The 20,380-nt window shown below is 43.6% G+C and overlaps 2 protein-coding genes across 3 annotated transcripts; one reads left to right on the forward strand and one right to left on the reverse strand.

Moving 5' to 3' along the window:
• Positions 1-3,025: 3,025 nt before the first annotated feature.
• SPATA2 (spermatogenesis associated 2) lies at positions 3,026-12,387 on the reverse strand. Of its 2 annotated transcripts, none has more exons than XM_051633280.1 (3): positions 11,876-12,387; positions 8,637-9,062; positions 3,026-6,822 (listed from the first exon to the last, which is right to left on the reverse strand). In XM_051633280.1, exons 2-3 carry the CDS (start codon positions 8,952-8,954, stop codon positions 5,569-5,571), a joined length of 1,572 nt encoding a protein of 523 aa, XP_051489240.1. In that variant the 5' UTR covers positions 8,955-9,062; positions 11,876-12,387; the 3' UTR covers positions 3,026-5,568. The 2 variants fall into 2 exon arrangements, with proteins under 2 accessions (XP_051489240.1, XP_051489239.1); XM_051633279.1 differs by having other exon boundaries at positions 11,815-12,387.
• Positions 12,388-12,447: 60 nt separating this feature from the next.
• On the forward strand, positions 12,448-18,754 carry RNF114 (ring finger protein 114). The gene is made up of 6 exons (XM_051633256.1): positions 12,448-12,585; positions 13,148-13,298; positions 14,348-14,454; positions 15,723-15,837; positions 16,495-16,602; positions 16,806-18,754. Exons 1-6 carry the CDS (start codon positions 12,461-12,463, stop codon positions 16,869-16,871), a joined length of 672 nt encoding a protein of 223 aa, XP_051489216.1. The 5' UTR covers positions 12,448-12,460; the 3' UTR covers positions 16,872-18,754.
• The last annotated feature ends 1,626 nt before the right edge of the window (positions 18,755-20,380 follow it).

Consider the following 20,380-nt stretch of genomic DNA (forward strand, 5'->3'; position numbering starts at 1 on the left):
GATTTCTAAAGCAGGAAGCATGACAGCCCCACACCCACAACAGGAGAAGCAGCTGCCACATGCAACTTGTCAGGCACACACTGCAGGTCTGAACCTGCACTACTAAAAGCTACTTGGAGCTTTGACATTGTCTTCAATGCAGTGAACTACACAAGGCAGAGTTTACTAAAAGGGCAGTGTAAGAGCAGAAAAACAAATGGGTGTATTACCCAAGTCAGAAGGTGTTTCATGTCCTCACCTCAAAGCAGGAACTGCTCTGACAGAGCCCAGCCTGAACAGAAGTACCAGGACCACCACCATTTACACTCAGGTTATGCAGCACTAAGAAAGGATCTCACCAATTAGAAGTATCAGTGACTAAAACCAACTCTAACCTAATCTGAAGAGCCCTGCAATATGACTTCAGTGCCTCCCAGATTCTGAGTGCTGGAAAAGAAATTTCTTCTTGATGCTAAGGAGAAAAAAAAATAAAAATCAGAGCAGGTTGTTTCATTTTTATCTGGAACATTTCCACCTGCCCACCTCTTTCCTGCACAAAGCCTTTCCAAATTCAGTGGAAGTCTGTGCCTGGCTTTAAGCATAGGCAACAGAGGAAGCTGATGGGTGTCAGGAAGATTTCTACAGCCCCTTTGCCTCTGCTACTGCAGTGGAAAGCTAGACTCTCTGCTGCCAGCTGGGAGTGGATCAAGATTTGGGGCAGCTGGTTGTAGTGGTGGACCAGCAGCAATCACAGCCTCTGACCCTGCTGTTCCCCAGGGTGAGGAAAGAGCAAACCCAGGTATCCAGGAGAGCATCTGCAGCAGCATGGCCCAGATGGAGAAAGCATTTTGCCTGCATTTAAAAAAGCTTGGAGCAACTCTACATTAAAATATGGCAGAAACCAACTGGCAGCATCCCACTGTCCGTGAGCAAGGCAGTGTCTGCTCTGTTTGCAGGGACTCCTAAGGAGATGAGATCCGTTCTTTTGCAGAGGTCAGGGCAATAAAGGAACTTTTCCCACAAAAAACAACTCCTAGCAATGCCAGAGCTCCCACATCCTGTCTCACACTGTGAAAGCAGCAAAAGCAGTGCAAAAGGGGAAAAATAAGGAATGATAAGGATTGCTCCACTTTGTGCTCTGCCATGTGCCATAAATTCCTGGTCACAGGTCAATTATCCCCACAGCCCTACAAGGACAGCCTGGCATTACAAATGCCTTTTCTGACTCTAGATCCCAGGCTGTACCAAGGACCCACTCCACAATACAAAATATGCAGAGATATTTTCAATGCAGAAAAGGAACTGCTGTAAGGAACAGCCTTGCTTTCCACATTAGCACATTGAAATCTCTACAGCAAGCCTGTCAAACAAAGCAGCTGCTCTCTGGCTCTCCTACACCTCTCCTCAGATGGAAGAGCTTCAATTACGTGGCATGTCTGCAGGATTTTAAAGTTAAAAGAGCTGTTGCCATATCAGATACTTTAACCTTCTGCCTTCCTCTAGGCACTGTGTAAGAAGATCTGATGCTCTAGTCTGTTAGTTCTCATAGAGTGGCTTGATGCAAAAGGCTGCCCTTGGAGTTTGTTCTTCACAGCAGGGGTGCAGGGGCACAAAACCAGAAAGCTACTTAATGACTGGTTCCCTGCCCTTACATTTTCAGACTGGCAAGATAAGGTACAGAAAATATTTTCTAGGGGAATATGATCAACTACAGAAAAAACAAGGTAATTAAAATAACTGTAATGTCAAATTCTACTTAATTTTATACAAGAGCTCTAAGACATTAACACACTTAGAATCTTTAGACAAACACGACCACATCCCATGATTTCTGAAGGAAGCATGGAACATACTTCACAAATAATACTCAGGAACATTTGTAGCCCAACTCCGTTGCTGCTTAGATACCACAGTAACGGCCATGCTAAAAGGCCTAATTAACTCCCACTGATTTCAAAGAAGTAACTAAATTAAGAGCCAAAACAGGTACATCAACATGTTACCTTAACTTGCAGTCACCTCCTGCTTTTCTCTCAGTCACTCTGGCAACGTAACAATTATCACAATGCTCAAATTAGCTCCTGTCTCTAAACAAATACTAGTAAGGTGAATCTTTTCCCCTAAAAAGACTCTACAGCATTATTAGCAACATGTACTAACACTTGTAACACAATCATCTTCCAGGAAAAATAAATTTAAGCAGCAGTCAGTTTGAACAGTCAAATCTAAACTACTCAGAGTATTGAACCTTTAAATCTCTACTGAGAGCAAAAGACACAGCAGACACACATATAGGTCTGTAATCAGATATGCCAGACAGCAAGGCAGCATCAAGTCTTGTTTTATATGCACCAGAAATACATCAGCACAAGTAGCACAGTGGTGTAAGGTAAGATTTCCTGCAAGAGTATTTTAGTTACCTTGAGCCCTATTTTTATCATCAGCCCTGATACTTGCAGTAACCTCAACAGATTGTGAGATTAGAGGAGTTGTAGAAATGGCACTTCAGGTGTCTAAGCATTCATCTGACATGCTTTAACACAGAGAACAAACAAACAAAAAATCATCTACTTTGGAACTTGAGAAATTAGCCTGGTTCCAGAGCTAGCAGGATGAAAATGGAGCCAGAAGGCCTAACTCAAGTACCAAAAAAAGTACACCAGTAGTGTAACACATCATCTGTGAGATGCAGCTCACATCAAGAAGGCAGTTAGAGAAAGTGTGTATGACACAGAGAGTCAAGGCTGGCAATCAATGTAGGTCAGCTCCCCCCCGCACATGGAACCTGCTCTCCACCCCACGTTTGCCTGCTGCAGACTGCTGACATATTGGCTTGCATGCTCTTATGGAACACACTGACTCATGCTGCTAAGACTTGAAAATCAACGTTTTGTAAAAAGCTCTGCATTCTGCAGGCAGCACATCCAGCTTCATAAAGCTGAGGCTCATGATCCATACCCTCTTGCCCATTTTGCCCCCAACTTGTGCACCAACTCATTTCTGCATGCAAACACAGTTGTAAAACAGACAGCTACATGCACTCAACTTTAAGAAAAGAGTTAAGCCTTTTCTTAAAGGCCTTTTTATTTTTAAATTCTTTCCAAACATAGATTAATTTAAACAAATCAGATGCAAAACACCTGCATTTTAAATTAGTATATATTTTACTGTATCAATCACAGCAACCTCATACAGTAAGATACACAAAAATAGAGCATGGTACCACTTCAATGCAACACAGTTTTGTTACTACAGTATTTCATGACATATATACACAGGACTTTTCTTTTCAAAGCAAGTCTAGTCCCTGCTATGTTCACCGTAAAAATTACGTGGCATCACAGTTTTAGTTATTCACTGTAGTGTGAGTAGCCATATGGAAACTGAACCAGTGAACTAGAAGATACACTGTATAGCAGCCAAACAGGCATGACACTTTAGAAGATGAACATAAAATAACCACTGAAATTAAAACCACCCTTAGATTGTATTTTAATAGTAAAATTGTTTTTAAATTCTTCACTATATACATAATGTATCTACATTTGTGTCATATTTATATATATATATATATTTATAAAAAGAAACATACAGGATTTTGAAAACCTTAAAATCATTCACCTAAGCCATATTCACCCAACCTTCAGGGTCAGCAAGGCAATACTTGCCTGTAACATTGTTCAGTTGCCTGATTCAGAAGTTTCCCTGATTGCTGAACACGCACCGTTTCCTTGCTCTCTTAGTGCAAACTGTACAGTAACTCATTGTTCTCAGGCCTCTGTAAGACTCGGGTTTCATCTTATTTCCATAACACTTCTGACACCAATTTATGGCTAAAATGATTTAGCTATTTTACAACATTAGCCTATATAGTTTTCCCCCTCTACCTACCTCAGTGTCCCTCCCCCCACCCCAAAAATGTAAGACAAATGATCATTCATGCATGTTTCTGTCACGCAGGGATCAATGGACATTTAAGTTTAGAAGCCTAGACTCTAACAGTGTTTGAAAAAACCCTAAGTGGATCATTTTAGTGCAAAGTGGACTACATAGTTTACATCTCAGCTAGAGTTCTTTACAGATATTTTAGACACATTTAATTCTGCACATCAGATTAGGTTGCCTGATACTTTGTCCTAACTAGCTAGTTGGAATAAGGAAGTTAGAAGGATTCTTGTGGGGTTTTTAATAAAAAACTAAAGCCTATTCATAACCAGGTGTTGTTTGGGGGTCAAACTGTACAGAGCTGAGCACAATGGGGTCCTGGTTCTCAGGGCTTCTATGTGCTACAGTAATACAGATAAATATTATTATCTGACTCACATCCATAACTGATGGGCTTACTTCAACAGGAGTCACAAATGAGCCCTGATTTTTAATCAGGCCAGTGCTTTACTTGCTGGGCTAAACTACAGACTTCACAGTGAATTTGGAGGCAAGCAGAACACTTATACTCACAATTTCCATAAACACAGAGCAAAAGCGTGCACTGAGAACCAAAATTATACAATTCTTAGACAAGACTCCACTGAGACTAGTGGTAGCCTTATCAGAGAAAAAAAAAAAAACAGATTAAAAACCAAAAACTGATCAGAGCCAAGAACATCAGTCTGCCACAGTGACTATAGTAAGCTATGAAATACAGTACAAAGAAAAACAAAAAGTCACCTGAACAAATAACCCAGAGAGACTTAATAGTTATAATGATTTTACCACTTTTAAGAACTAAACATATTAAATATTTATTAAAAATAAACTGTTTCCAAATTACCTATTTACAGTACAAAGAACAGTACTTAATACATGTGCAACAGAAAGGAAAATTAGTACTCATCTGGAAGGACAACACTGTAGGCATAATTTAAGTGACATGGATACAGGTTCACCTCTTTAAAATACCATATAGTAAAAAACAGTAGGATGATATTGGCAATACCAGAAAATAAAGCACGTATTGTCCAGATTCAGATTATATAAGCATGTGACAATCAGGAGAAAAGGGGAGAAGGAAGAAACAAAGATGAAAGGAAGAGATGCTGTGGTGTTTGCATTTTGGAGATCAAGAAATGCAGACACACTTCAAAAAATAGTCCTTGCTGGCAAAACAAGCTATTCACATCTTTCGTGCACATTTTAAAATCATACTTGATAAAAAGCCAGCAGTGGCTTCATCACCCCTAGCAAATGAGAACCTTAATTTTTAGATTTTCTTTTCAAGCCTTGCATGGTCGTACTTGGGCAAGGAGATGACTGCAAGGTAATAGAAAGGTGTGATGTAATTTTTTTAAATACAACAGCTGCCAAGTTTTAAAGAAAAATGTGCTCTCTTCTCCCCTATTAAGATGAAAAGTAATGATCATTTAGGAGTTACCTAAATTATAGCAGCATGAAATCTAATGTATCTGCAGCGTCTGTGAAGCCACAAAAACCAAGAACTGGCACCTGATCACTGAACGATGGTTCCAAATTTTTTGGACACGTTGTTTTTGCAAGAGGTCAGTGTATTTTATCATCAGTGAAGTCAGTAATTAGTTAGGATAGCCCTTTCCCCTCCCCCTTTCCTTCCCCTCCAAAACAGACTAATGAAGTCTATCTATAAACGACATGGGACAGCTGGGACGATTTGTAGTTTAACTGGTTGTTAGGCATGAATCTGTGAAGCTCACTTTTCCTACAGCAGGGATCATAATAGTAAGCATTGAGGCAAGTGTCACAGGAGACCTTTGAGCAAAACGTGCAGGTGTTTGCAGCTCCAGACCGGTTACAAAAGCCGCAGCGTGAGGAGCCAGAAGGTTTGGATTTTGAACTGAATTGAGCAGCTCTCTCTTGACTCTGAGTCTGTGAAGTGTACTGAGATTTCTCCCTTAAAGCAGACGCAGGAGACAGGCCATCACTTGGAAGTGGTTTGATAGAATAGGTGCTCTGTTTCACCGCTGGGTAGTCCTGCCTGGAGTTGAACAGACTGTCACATTTTTGGCAAACAGAAGTGCCACAAGGTACGCCGCAGTTCTGGCACTTGAGGGAAGCTGTCTCTTTGGCTAGGTGGGTGCGCTTGTGGTAAACAGGGTTGGCATCACTTTTCAACACCCATACATCAGGCTTAACAGCTTCCTGTCTTTTAAAATTCAACATACTTCTAGAATCGGGGTCAGTATATAAATCTAAGTCCTCTTGAGCAGAAAAGTAGGAGCTGTAAGGGACATTTGTTCTTAGCATACCATTGTGGTGAGATGAAGTTGGCAAGAACTCATCTGAACACCCGTGTGGGGAGCTTGACGTGGTCAGAAGGGAGGGAGACGGACGGATAATTTCATCTTTAATGTCGTCTTCTGCATCAACTAAAATCGGTTCCTTCCTGAGACTCAGTGAGCTCATCAAAGGCGGTTTCTTACTTTCCCAGTAATTATCATATGTGTCCACTGATTTAGAAGGCTTGCTCACCTTTGGCTTGAAATAATCTTTAGAGGCCCGTTCACTTGCCGATTTCTGGAGCACCATTCGCGCCATGGAAGTGTTCAAGTTTTCTTTGCACTCTGCACGTCGTTTCATGGCTTCTGAGCAGCCTCTAACATCTTCACTGCTATTTTTTCGTTCATTTATTACATCAATCTCTGAATAACCTTTATCCTTCACTTGCAAGTGAATTTCAAGAAGCTGCTCACATTCCACTTTGGCCAAAAAGAGTTCAAATGAAACCATTTTCACGTGAATGGCATCAACCTGCTCTTTGAGCTTATACATTGTTCCCAGTTCTTGGACATAGCCCATGTAGTTCAAAATCTGCCTGACATCATCTTCAGTTAGAGCAGACTTTACATAATAAACAAAAGGTCCAGTGTAGGTCTGAGGGGAGGTGGGGGGGAAATAAAAGGAAAACTAGGTTACAAATTCAGCAGTGGACTAGATGTCCAGATAATTCAGTGACAGATACTTTACAATTAAGTAGAATAATAATGACAGTGAACACATGCAACTCCCATGGCAAGATGAACTCCATGTCTACATCCCTCCTGTTCAGCAGATGGAGATTCCACATTGAGGCAAATTCAGAGTAGGAGAGTTTTTATTCAAATTGAAATCCTGATTAGCATCATGTCCTTCCTATTGATTTAAATCACTATGCTATACACTAACATGAACTTGTATGCATACCAGACATGTTTGCATTTACAAGCAAGTCTCCCATGAAAGGTAAAAAAGCAAAGACTTCATTCCTGTAGTGCCCCTGGACAAGGGTTAGCTGGAGATATCAGGAACTTGGAATTACTGCTGGAGTACCAGTCCTCTTTAATTCAGCTTTAAATACACTGGAGGTGTGTGCTTTTCTGTGCACTATTCCTATGTGATTTCAAATGTTTGTTTTATTTAATTATATATTAGGTCAAAAAATTCCACTAAAAAACCCCTCAAAAACAAAGACATAAGTTTGTGTGAGTTGAAATATCCTCAAACTGGTTTGATATTGAGGCTGAAATGCTCAAACTGGTTTGGATTGCAGGCAAGAGCAGCCTGCCCATCCTGTCCCTGTACAGAACAGGTACTGGGTCCACAGTGCACAACTGGGGTGAGTATCTGCAGTGCATCAAGAGAGATCCTCGATGGATCAGCCAACATTCCAAAGGCCAGAACTTAAGTGGAATGATGAAGATGACTTATGGAGAGATCTTGAAGAAAGGTACTGTCCCCTTTGGGAACTCTAATAATGTTCAAATAATGTTCTAATAATGTTCAAATTCTCTGCTATTTAGTGAAATAGTGTATTTTTAAGGAAAAAAAAAAAACAAAAACACACAAAAAACCACACCACACCAAAAATATCCAACACTAGTGCACACAACCTGCAAATTACTTTAGAAATCTCTACCAGCACTGTTTTTATCCAGATTTCAAGCCGCAAAACTGTTCTTGTAAGTCACCTGCAATATTCACTACTGAAATGCTGCAGCAGTTTTGAACAAGCACATAAGAACATGTAAAAGATAAAACAGAACTGACTCCATCTGCCTTCCAGCACCCAAGCCAAACAATATACAAGTTCCTACTTCTCCCTCTGAAATCCTGACATAGGTAAATAATTTGAAAGCACATTAAAACCAGTACTTCATGAACTAATAATTGACAAACAGATAAAAGATATTCTAGAAACAATTTTTTCAGAGAAGTTCCTTTACCATCATTATCACATAACTTGTGAGAACCTCAGCCAAACGCCCACTTGAAAGCATGCATTGGTTGCTAGCACTTGTGCTCCATTAATCAGTGTTGCAAGACAAAAAAAAAAACACAAAAAAACATTGAGTGGGCTTAAAAACAATTTGACCACTCACCTTAGTGAGAGCATCTCCAAGTTGAAGTTAAGACCCAGTAGCAGGGTAGGCTAAAGAAAAACCTTAAATAATTTCTTGTTCCATTTTACTATTACATTATAAATGCAGATAGTACTTGTACTTCTGCTCTCAGGATACTCTCACCAGCACTAACTTCACTTATCTTACACAGAAGCTTTCCTATGGCTTCTGTTTACCAACAACACTCAGACCAATACATACATCATGCTAATGGGGTGGGAAGAAGTCTTCAGAAGAAATGCATGAAATACGTTAAAAGAAAGAAAACCAAATCACGTCCTCACTATGACCAGAAATAAAATGTCTTACCTTAATGTTTTTGAACTCCTTTTTCCAGGGGTAAAGAAAGAGGTTAATTCCAACTGTCTCAAGCATGTTGAATGCGTTATGGAGAGAATGTAAACTTGAGGATTTCACAGATCTCAGTGAGTTTTCAGCCATCTCGTAAAATTTTATCAACCGGAATCTATAAAAGGGATCAATTTTGGGAAGGCAAAGTAAGGCTGCTGCTGCCACCCGCAAGTACTCATCGTTGATAGGACGCTGCTTGTTGTCTGAGGCATTCAGTTTGCATTCATGGAACTGTACATACTTCCTAAATAAATCGTCTTTATATTTTGTATCCATTGAAATCAGTTTTTATCTCACTCTTGGGCAGCTACCTCGTCTCTCTCATGGTTATTCGGCAGGAGGTTGATTATCTGGCAGTAAGAATCTTCAGTAATGGCAACTCTTCTGGAATAAAAATTGAAAAAAAAGACAAGTCATCACAGTTGCATCAATCCCAGATGTCCACAGCATCTATCTGCTTCACAGGATTCTATAAAATGGTTCACAGAGCAGCACCCAGAGCAGCATCTTTGTGTTTCTGAAAAAGCATAAGTCTACAGAAATGCTGGTGTCCTGCTTTCCACTGTGATTCCCTGCCCCTCTTCCAGTTATCTGCCTAGAACAGCACAACAAACCTACACTGAGCAAGGCACTGGGAGTTGGATACAATAAAGCTGGTGTAGGCTCAAGCCCAGACTAAGGGCTCCTTGGCTAAGGCAACCAAGGCAAAAGTAACTCAGTGAGAAACTGAAAAGAGAAGCATGAGTTCTTAAGGTCTCTTCTCTGCGTTCTATTTTGCTCTTTCAGTTCAAACAACTGATACAAACATTAATCACTCACTGGTTTTTGGAGGTTATTTTACCCTGTGCAGTGACGTAAAGATGAAAAAAACTTTAAAATCCCTCAAAGAAGTTTCATTTTGCTCAGCTTGGGAGTTGAGCTATTTATGTTTTTCTCTCTAGTGGCACAGGGCTGCCCCGAGACTGGGCCGATTAATTAACTTTGCCTTTCTATTTCTAACATTTCCTAGGCTTCCAACTGCCACTCACATTCCACCTGCAGGCACAGCCAGGCCATCCTTATGCAGGGAGAGTTCTGCAGCCATCCTGCATACGCTCCTGAATCCTGAAAAGTTTCAGCTGAGTGCTGGCAGCTGCAAAGAAGACTGTAATCTTCTCAGCAAAAAGCTACACCTGCCATTTTTAGCTGCTTTATTAGAACAGAGCAAAATCATTCTGTTTCTACATGGCATACATTTTTGTTTGCAGGGATAGTTACTTTTGTGTATATACTAATCTACATTTTCACCTCACTGAGCTCACATACTGCACAAAAAAAGCTGGCAACAAAAGAAGCTTGCTAATGCTGCTTCACCAAAGCCATGGTCACTAACAGGCCAACTGACTCCACCTCGACTGCCTGAGGAACCTGTGATCAAAAAGCAGACCACAGGCTTTGTCTTTTAAATGAAAACACAATCTAGCCCTTATGGACTTCCCAGTGGTAAACCAGAGGGAGAGGAGGTGGGGGAAATCAATGCTCTGCTTCAATTAGTCAGTCTGAAACAGCACTTCAGAAAAGACTTTCCACCCAATATTCATTGCAGCTGCTAGAATACTGATCAATGCCCCCACACACTCCTGTTAAAATGAAAAAAATTAACTGAATGAAAGGAGCCATAATAAAAAAAATACATGGAAGGGGGAGGGGAAACCGATCACAAACCAACAACCAAGAGGCCAGGAAAACAAACAATCCATCAACAGCCTAGCAGTTAATATTACTTGATGAAAGGCTGCACTTAATGACAACACCATGTGGGAAAAGTTAAGGAGCAGCTCAGTGTCTGCTCAAAGGCACACACTGCTCTGAGTCTCTCCACAAGCAGAAATGGCACTGGTGTCAAGAGACAAGCTGTGAATCACAGGAAATGTGGAGTTCTAAATTAACATCTGAGCATAAGGGACAGGAGTAAAACCTTCTCCCTCCCCAGATCTCTCCTCCTTAAGTTGTGCAAGATGAAGTCTGTGGAGAAAGACAACAGAGAGTCTGTTCTGAGCAAGAACTGTTCCACAAAAGACTTTCAGAGGAAGACCTTTGTCTGGCACATCAGTCATACACCCCCAAGACAAGGAATGATCCTGTGCTGACAAGGAGCTGGATTAAGCATTACAGCTCTCCTACCTCTGCTGTTATTAACTACTAAACAAAAGCACCTGGCCACGCATAGACAAGATGTCAGGATTAGGAAAGTCCCCAGTTAAAGTCCTTCAGGCTGTGACACTCAAAAGACACCAACAGCTCCGATTTTGACTTGTGGTTTGTACCCAGGCTGGAGTTCACACAGCTGAAAGGCAAACCAGGCCAAACCAACACCAGCACTGCTGCTCCTCAGGCAGAGCTTCTCCAAGCTCAACATCCCTGTCCAGGCAGCCCAACCTGTGCCAGGCAGGCTCCCAACTGCCAACCACCATGGTTACAAGCACGATAGAAACCTCAGCACGTGAGCAGGCACAGATAAATATAGTTTTAAGAAACACGCTGGCTGGCAAGACAGATAAGGTAACAAAGCCATTTGGCTGCAAATTATTGACTGAAACCCTCAAGATTTCACGGAGACTTGCAAATAAGTTCTGTTTGAGCCTGTTTTTTGCTGGTGAGACAAGAAAATGTTTCTATCTCAAGTTCTAAAATCTGCACCCAGGGGACCAACCCCGCGGGCTGCCGGGGCTGCCGGGCAGGGCAGCCACACAGGGCAGCAGGCACAGCCGCCCCGGGAGGCCAGCGCGCCAACACAAACCGACCCCAGCACAGCGGCTACCCCGGAGCGCAGCAGCACACGGCCCCGCCGAGGAATTTCACGCCACAAGACACCGGGGGAGGAGGAAACACCACACACGTTCCCGCCCGCCCGTTCCGCTCCCTGGCTCTGACGGGGGCACTTGTTGCGCTGCCGGCCCGCGCGGGGCAGGGCCGGGCCGGGCAGGCCCGGGACACCGGCCGCACCGCCCCCCGGGCCCCCCTGCCCAGCCCGGGCTGCTCCAGCCACTGAAGGGCCGCAGCCCCCGCTCCCCGCGGCCGCCAGCGCTGCCCCGCGGGCCCCGCAGCCCGGGCGGACCGAGCCCACCCCCAGCCCACCCGCGGGCCCGGCCCTCACCGCTCCGCGCCCGGGACCCGCCGCTGCTCGGCCGGAAGCGCCCCGTGACCCGGATGCGGACCCCTCGCACACTCCCACGACGTCCCGGTAGCGGCCGTTCCTCTCTACCGGTGGCGGGGCGCGCCCGCCCGCAGCGCTCGGCCTCCCGGTACCGGTGCGGGGCTGCCGGCGGGAGGGGGCGGCTGACAGCGGCGCCCCGGAAGCGGATGGTGGGGAAGCGGGGCACCGCCTCCTGCCGTTGGGAACACTTCCGCCGCGGGACGTCACGGGGCAGCCTCCTCCGCACGGTCCCGCCGGGGCTGCCTCCGCAGCGGGGAACCCCCGCGGGGGACACGGGGCTGAGGGAGAGGCCGGTGGGGAGAAGACGCAGGACCGGCAGTGTCGGCCCGGGGTGAGGGCGGGCAGCCGCTCTCGCCCCTCGCACGTCAGGCGGGAGGCGCCAAACGTCCCCGCCAGCCCGTCCCGCAGCCCGAGCGCCGCAACCGCCCGCACCGGCCCCGCAGCCCGCGGGACGGCGTCTTGGCCACGCCCCCGGCCACGCCCCCTCCTGTGCGCCACGCCCCGGGGGCGGGGCCTCGCTGAGGGGGGCGTGGCCGCGCCTGCGCACGGGCGGCCCCGCGATTGGCTGTGGGCGCGGCGGGGGAAGATGGCGGCGGCCGGCGGCGGCTCCTCCCGCTCCCCGGAGCGGCGGCTCGACCCGCTGTCCCGCTTCACCTGCCCCGTCTGCCTGGAGGTGTACGAGAGCCCGGTGCGCGTCCCCTGCGGACACGTGTGAGCGGCTGCCGGCGGCGCGGCGCGGCGTGCGGGGCTGAGGCGGCGGCGGTTTGGGGCCCTCAGCCCTGGGAGCTGGGCCCGCGGGTTCCGTCCTCGGCTGGGAGCCGTGAGGCCCGAGGGGGGAGACGCGGCCCGGCTGCCCTCAGCTCTTCCCTTTCGCTCCCTGGGGAGCGGGGCGGGCTGGGGTGAGTCGGGTCACCGTGCTGGGGTGCGGGCAGGGGGCTCTGCGGCCCCTGCTGCTCTTCGGCGGTGTCTCACGGGCAGTCTGGGCTTCCTCTGAAAGCGAAGAAGCCACCAGCTGGGAAAAAAAAAGATAATACCTCTTTCACTTTCGGCTTCCTAAGCCGAGGAGCAGAGCACTGCCCAGAAACTTAATAGCACTGAGCGTAACGAGCCACTGACCCGCACCTCCCTTCGTGCACAGATGTCACCAGGCTGCTGCCGGGTCAGACGCTTCCTGAGGCTGTTGTCGCTCAGGGCTGAAAGGAGGGCTCTGCACAGTTATGCTGCGTGTCTAGGGCGGCTGTTCTCACCACCTCCGGTTTTTCTCCCACTCCAGCTTTTGCACCCCATGCCTGCAGGAGTGTCTCAAGCCTAAAAAGCCAGTGTGCGGGGTCTGCCGCCGCACCTTGTCACCGGGCACCAGAGCTCTGGACTTGGAAAAGCAAATCGAAATGACAGAAACCACTTGCAATGGCTGCAATAAAAAAGTATGGAAGTGTTTGGTAAATTTTAAGTGCATGAAGTGTGCCTGCTTAGAGGGAAATAAAGCCCTTGCTCTTCAGCTTTCTGCAGAATTGGGTCAAAGTGCTTGTTCTGATAAGTGCTAAAGGGGTTTTATATGTGCAGCACCCAAATGTTGATTTTCTATCCATGTTTTTTTTATTGTTACCTCTTCAGGAAGTGAATTTCAGATGAAAGATACTGATTTTAAAAGCAGAGTAAAATATTGCTTCTGAAGTTCCTTCTGTGTGTCTGTGGGAGGAATGTTGTAATAATGGATGTGGGTTTTAGGCAGTGGTCTCTTTGGCCCTTAAACAGAGATTTCTTCACATTTTTGAAATAATTACTAAAGTTGTCTTCTAGAGGTGGTGTATTCCATAGACCTTATGTTAGTTAATGTCCTGCACGTTGAATACTTGTAGGGCAGCCTTCCTGTCTTTGTAAAGTTGGACTTCTTAGTGATAATTGAATGTCTAAGAAAATACCTTAGCAGATGGTAAAACAGTAAGAAAAGGAATTGGACACACTAAGGTGAAGGTAACAGATCATTTCACTTCTTATTTCTGGGTAGTGTCTTCATCTGTTTTCATTCCAGCTGACAGGAAACTGTAGTGCCTTGAATTGCATATTTCCTAAATGTAAATTTGAACTTTCATTAATGGGATTGAACAACTAGCAATCAATCTACACCAAGTTCTATGCTAAAAGACAGGTTATTTTCTGTACACTGTCTCTTCTCCTCAGTGACCAGGTAAACTGGCTTTATAGATGTTCTATTACAGTATACATTAAGAAGAGTGAGCCTGTCCTGAGCAGTGTTGTGTTTGTAAAATATTACTGGCAGCAAAGTTACAGGTCAACTAATCTATAATCTTGAATCTTTCCACCTTGCCAGCTGAAGTGTTTGGGTTTTCCTGCTTTAACACTGCCTCCAGAAAGCTCCTTGTTATTACATGCTTACTAGTTCTGCTTAAAAGTGTAGCAGTAACTGCAAATAGTTAAAATTCACCCTGCTCTGCAATTGTTGCCTCCACAGATGTACCTCTCAAAGATGCGCAGCCACGCAGCTTCCTGTTCCAAGTACCAGAATTATATCATGGAAGGTGTAAAAGCTGTAACTAAAGAACCACTTCACAACAGCAGGTAACTGGCTCTTCTCTGGAAATACTTGTCTGTTTTTTGTTACAAAAACTGGGCTGTTTCTGATCAATCATCATGAAATCTCAATTTTGATTCTTCTGAGAAGAGTTCTTTGATCTTTAAAAAACTTAACTGCATGATGGGGCTTGATGCACACTAGAATTTTGCAGTAGAAGCAGACTCTGCTGCATTGCTTAGTTCGGGTGTGTTGTGCTTTTAACCCATCAGGCTCCCCCCTTCTGCCCTGGGGAGTGGGGGAGAGAATTAGGAAGTTGAAGAGGCTCTGGGGTTGAGATTAAAACAATTTAATAATTGAAATAAAAGAATAATAGAGTGTACAAACAAGCAATGCAGAGTGCAGCTGCTCACCACCCACTGACCAATGCCCAGCCAGTCCCTGGCTAGTGATCCCAAAGGAGAGAAACTCCTAAACCAGAAGAGAGAGAAAGAGCTCCCTGGCCACCCCTCATCTATACTCTGATCATGACATTGCATGATATGGAATATCCCACTGGCCTGTTTGGATCTGTTGCTCTGGCTGTGCTCCCCCTCCCTTGTTTACCCACACACTAGCAGAGCAGGGGAAGTTGGAAAGTCCTTGATTTCTAAGCAACATCTGAAAACATCAGTGTATTATCAACATTCTTCTCATACCAAATCCCATGCTAAATCCAAAACACAGTGCTGTTCTAGCTACTAAGAAGAAAATTGGCTCTATCCCAGCCAAAAACCAGGACAGGGCATTAATTGTTTTAATCCTTTCACATTGTTAAAAACTAAGCCTTTATCCTGTGCACAGGCAAGCTGTTCTGCTTCCTGCATAGTCCATGCACTAGACATCTTAAAGATTGTGGTACTCAATAGCTGTTTTTAAAATACAAACTTTATCTTTCTGTCTCTTGATTGTAATAACTTCTATGAGGGGCAGTTGGAATTGACTGCAGTGCACTCATCTGCAGGGTAGCATACTGGGTGGTACCCTGTGCATTTAAAAAACAAAACAAGATGCCAAATGGCATTTATAACATTTGTAAAAGAGCTCTTACTCTGTGTAAATATGGATGACACTAGGAGTTCCCTAAGCTATTTTTGGGTATTAAAAAGCTGGTTCTTAAAACTCGCTAATCTTAATTGTAGAGAGTAAGACTATTGCTTTAAACTATTTCTATTCTTAAAAGCTGGTGAGACAACTTTTGAGTATTGAATCCTAAAGCTTTTACTTTTCACTTTCTTACCATGATAAATAACCTCTTTTTCTTTCCCCCTACCAGGAACTTCCCAAATCGTTTTACCTTTCCGTGTCCGTATTGCAGCGAGAAAAACTTTGATCAAGAAGGACTAGTTGAACACTGCAAAACATTGCACAGCATGGATGCAAAACAAGTGGTAATAAAAAGTCTTGGTGCAAGAGTTGCAATGAAGTCTAGTCTTAAATCCCTTTGAAACAATGAATTAGAGACTCTTGAAGTTAAGTACGTATTTATAATTTCTCCTGTTAAAGTGAAATGTGGGTATGCTGTTCATGCATTTAACTTTTGCATCATTTGGATGTTGGTGATGATCTCTGGAGGTGGCTGGCCCCTCTTCCAGTTGCAGCTAGGTCACATCCTCCTTTTAGATTTGAAAAATGGCAGACATTCAAAGTTAATTAAGCATGATAATTAAGCAACAAAATTAATAAGATACGATTTCAAAAACAAGTCGGGCATTTCATTTTTCCCTCTGCTGTTTTCAGCAGAATTAAAATTATTATTATTATTATTATTATTATTATTATTATTATTATTATTATTATTATTATTATTATTATTATTATTATTATTATTATTATTATTATTATTATTATTATTATTATTATTAAATTTATCTGAGGTTTTGGAATTGAATGTCCCAGCAAACTACTTGACATCACTTTGCATATAGAATAGTGATTGTCATGAACCTCAACTTCAGCCTTCCATGCTGTCTCTTTCCTGCCCTTCCTCCTGTAAATGTTCAAGCACATTGGGGATTAATTGGGTTTTTTTTGGGTTTTCCTGGAAGGTTTGCCCAATTTGTGCCTCAATGCCATGGGGAGATCCAAATTACAGGAGTGCCAACTTCATGGAGCACCTTCAAAGGCGACATCGCTTTTCGTATGACACTTTTGTGGTACGTGTTTCCTCACCCCTGGGATACAACCTGGTGACTCTTTAAAACCCAGCTTCTTGGCATGGCCACCACTGTGAAATCTCATCATGCAGATGGTGAAATTGGATTATTAGCAAGTCAAAGGAAGAGATGGGTGTCTTTCTGTTCTTGTTTGGTGTTGTGTTAACCAGCAGTAAAAGAATTTCTGTACCCTTTGTCCATAGGATTATGATGCTGATGAAGATGATATGATGGCACAGGTTTTGATTCGTTCTTTGCGGGATAAATGAGCCAACTAGAAGATTAACTGTAAAACCAAGCTTCCATGAGGGGGGAACGCCCAGCATCCTTGCACTTCTCCCTGTACGTCCCAAGATGAGCTCAGGCATCCAGAAATATGGAAGACTTTTTAATCCCTATCTCAGTTTCAAATCCTGGTTTGATATTTCTGTACCACTCAGTCTTTTGTTAATGTGCTCTGTGCCACTCAACCCTGTCAGCCTAATTTTTTTGCTAGACACAACTTAATTGTAGGTGAGCATGGAGGAGACAAATCTGTTTCCCTTTACCTAGGCCTGTTTCTTGGTTTCCTTTGCAACTGGGTTAATCTGGCAGATTAAAACCCAAAATATTCCAAATGGAGTGGCCTAAACTAGTTAGTATCTCTTCCCCATTTCATTTACATATCTTCAATGATAGTAGGGGGTGTATTTGTAGCTCTGTTTTCCTTTAGTGAGACCTCTAGGTGCTAACTGTAATTGTCAGACCAGCTCTCATTTAAAGTGACCTATGATGTCTGTGATTTCATCATGTTTCCCAGTGGTTAAATTCTTAAATGCAGCCTCTCAACTATATGGAAAAAGTCTCCAGTGTGAGTCTTCAAACTACAACTTTCTTAGCAAGTCTTTGCACCTGTGTAAGCAACTAGTTCAAAATATTTTACTTCTATGCATGATTATTACTTTCTTTCATAATTTCTACCCAGGAAAATAAACTTCAGTGTTGGTCTTAGTTAAAATGCACCATTTTTTAACTATCTTAGCAAATATTTGCAGGCTTTATGATTAAATAGGTGTTTTTGAAACTTGTTTGCGAGTGATTTTAAGCCTTATGCTGATAGGGGATTTCAGGTTTTTGTTTTTTTTTTTCCAATACCTCTGCTTTCTATTTAAACTACAATTTTTGTATATATTCCTTGATTTTCCAACTCTCAAGGCAAGCTGGTAGCAAAACTTACTAATAATTCATAGCAGCTGCATAGCACTACCTTTCTGCATTACAGATTTTGAACTCCTGTCCTTCATTTAAATGTTGCTAAGTGAAGCTGTACTTAGGTTGTTTTCCATATAATAGAGTGTGTATAGTATGCAGGTATAGCTTTCAAGCAAAGAGTAAAATGTAACCCAGAAAGCAGGATGGCAATTCCAGTAGGTGGTGAATGGATACTCTATATTCAAGTCTACACTTTCACTAGAGAGATTCCTTTTTAGTTCAACATTTTCATTAACTTCACAGTCAAGATGTTGAGATCTAAGACACCTGACCACAACTTGTAAATTATGTTAGTGTTGATGTCAGGTCTAATTTAAGCATGTTTAGTTGGAGCAGTGGACCTGCACCACCACATAATTGAGTGCTAATTAATATATTTGGTCAGTAAATTTAGTATTATTGCACTCTGCAGAGTGCAGCATAGCCTTACCCTTACAACCCCTTCTAAAACCTCTTCATTAAACATTGTGTCCAGCCAGACCTCTAACACATTTAAGTTCAACTTGGCTTTAGTATGTTCTCCCCAGCCTGATGTGGGCTCTTAGAGGCTCATCCTGAAGGCTCTGCTTAGTGACTGGGAGCCTTGAGAGGGGAAAAGAAATCTCATGGTACTGTGGAAAAAAAGTACTGGTTTTAGGGTCGGTTATTTTAATGCTTGATGTGCAAAGAGATTCCAATGTATCAGTGGTTGGACAAGAACTGCTGGGTTCTGGCCTAGAACGTGGTTTGGTGATGCCTGCTGACCAGAATCTAGATTTCTGCTACTATTCTAAGTGCACTTCCATGCAGTTCCCACAAAATGTTTAAGGAGCAGTTAGAAGCTTCCAAGCAACTACTTTGTCATGTTTTTGACTTTTGAAGACAAGTTATAAATTAAATGACCTCTATTTGTAAAATCCTATCTTTGTGTCAACTCTTGTTATTTCTTCCCCGTGGTCCCTTCCTTTTGGTTCAGCACCTCCCTAAAAACACTTCTTGCCAGCTGTGTAATGCTGCAGGGAGCACAGCAGAGACTGAGAAGTGCAGAGACTTCAGCTTTTGGCTTCCAGTACATATCTTGTACTGATTAGCTGCAACTTTATCATCTTTCAAACAGTAGACTGTGCAGGTTCTGAGAAATGGTTTGGATCAAGCTCAGAGCAAGGTCTGCTAGAGCAGGCCAGAACACTGCAGGTGCAGTCCTGTCTGAGTACTCCTCTGAGTGCTGGAAACAAATGCCACCAGGACTTTCTTGTTGAATTGTGTGCTTGTGACTGTTCAGCAGGGCTTTTCTGTGGAAAATCCTCAGAGCTCCCATAGCCTTAACTCCTCTGGCTGTCATGTTTGTGGTGTTTACATCCTTGTGTTGCCCTCAGTTTAGGTAGCTCCAAGTTAGGATGTAAAGGCTGACTTGTGGCAGTGATGGGTCAGAAATTGCTTGATTGTACCGTGTCTGTGCAGTCCTATTATCTGATTATACAACTTTGATTTGAATCAATGTATGACTTGGTAATTACTTCACAGAAGGTGCAGACCAAGAATATTGGCTGTAAAATGCATGCTCGTTCAGCTTTGATTACTTTAGTGTATGAGTAAGAAGCCACGTCCTGGCACCTGCTCGCTTGGTGACGGCAGAATTCACAGCACTGGGAGCATCCAAAGAACTGCTCAGAGATAAACCCAGCCATGGATTGCCATTTAACTCCAGCTGCTGAAGGGCTTTGTGTTTCTATGCCGCTGACTCCATCATCTTCACAAATCCAAACGTGTTGCACACAGTGTCATATGTCTTTAGTGATATTTGCTGGTTGATTTTAAAAGACATTCTGTTGTGAGGTGAGTGTGTTCAAAGGCCTTGATTCACCTCATTGTGTGCAGGAACTCGTGATGAAAAAAGGGCTTATTATAGAGTGAGGTCATCTGGGCTTCTAAATCCAGTGGAGTGTTACTGCAGAAGGGTGAGGTGCTCTGCCAGAGCTGCTCTCACCTCATCAGCAGCTGATCCTGCGGCCGCAGCAAATCCCAACTGCCCATTGTTGGCAATGATGCAATCGGGCCTCCTCGGACCTGTGAAATTCCCGGTGTCTGGCACAAGGAGTCAGCCTAAGGAGGACGATCAGTGAAGAGGGAGAGGGACAGAATGGGAGGAGACAAGCTTGTAGTGGAACTTGTTTTTTAAATTAATCTGTCTCTGGTCAAAGACCAGATCGGTCTGATAAATTGTTGTCGACGTGAATTGCCTAAGACAAAGGCATTGCAGCAGTAAATCCCCAGGTCTCCTTACACTGGGGAGATGAGATCTTGTAAAGGATTCCGTCTATAATAAAGCATTAATGGTACATTCTGGGTGTCACCTGATTGACAAAGACACAGCAAATTTGCTCTCAGGCCTCTGGCCAGCTGTATGGATGGTCACAGGCAAGACCAGCATAAGAAGGATCAATCTCTCACACAATACCAAGGCTGTATTAAGTCATGGCAAAGCAGATGAGGGATGTCCTCACAGACCTAAAACTTTTCTTTCTTTTAAATATACTAAAAAAGACAA

This window comes from Apus apus, chromosome 15, assembly GCF_020740795.1.
Source record: "Apus apus isolate bApuApu2 chromosome 15, bApuApu2.pri.cur, whole genome shotgun sequence".
Taxonomy (NCBI): Eukaryota; Metazoa; Chordata; class Aves; order Apodiformes; family Apodidae; genus Apus; species Apus apus.

Bases quoted from the DNA above. Each gene is read 5' to 3' on its own strand.
- SPATA2 (XM_051633280.1), bottom strand. From the start codon at position 8,954: ATGGATACAAAATATAAAGACGATTTATTTAGGAAGTATGTACAGTTC. The intron at 6,823-8,636 runs GTAAGACATTTT...ACCTCCCCTCAG, and splicing joins AGGAGTTCAAAAACATTAAG to ACCTACACTGGACCTTTTGT.
- RNF114 (XM_051633256.1), top strand. From the start codon at position 12,461: ATGGCGGCGGCCGGCGGCGGCTCCTCCCGCTCCCCGGAGCGGCGGCTC. The intron at 14,455-15,722 runs GTAACTGGCTCT...TCCCCCTACCAG, and splicing joins GAACCACTTCACAACAGCAG to GAACTTCCCAAATCGTTTTA. The intron at 15,838-16,494 runs GTAATAAAAAGT...TTTTCCTGGAAG, and splicing joins GCATGGATGCAAAACAAGTG to GTTTGCCCAATTTGTGCCTC.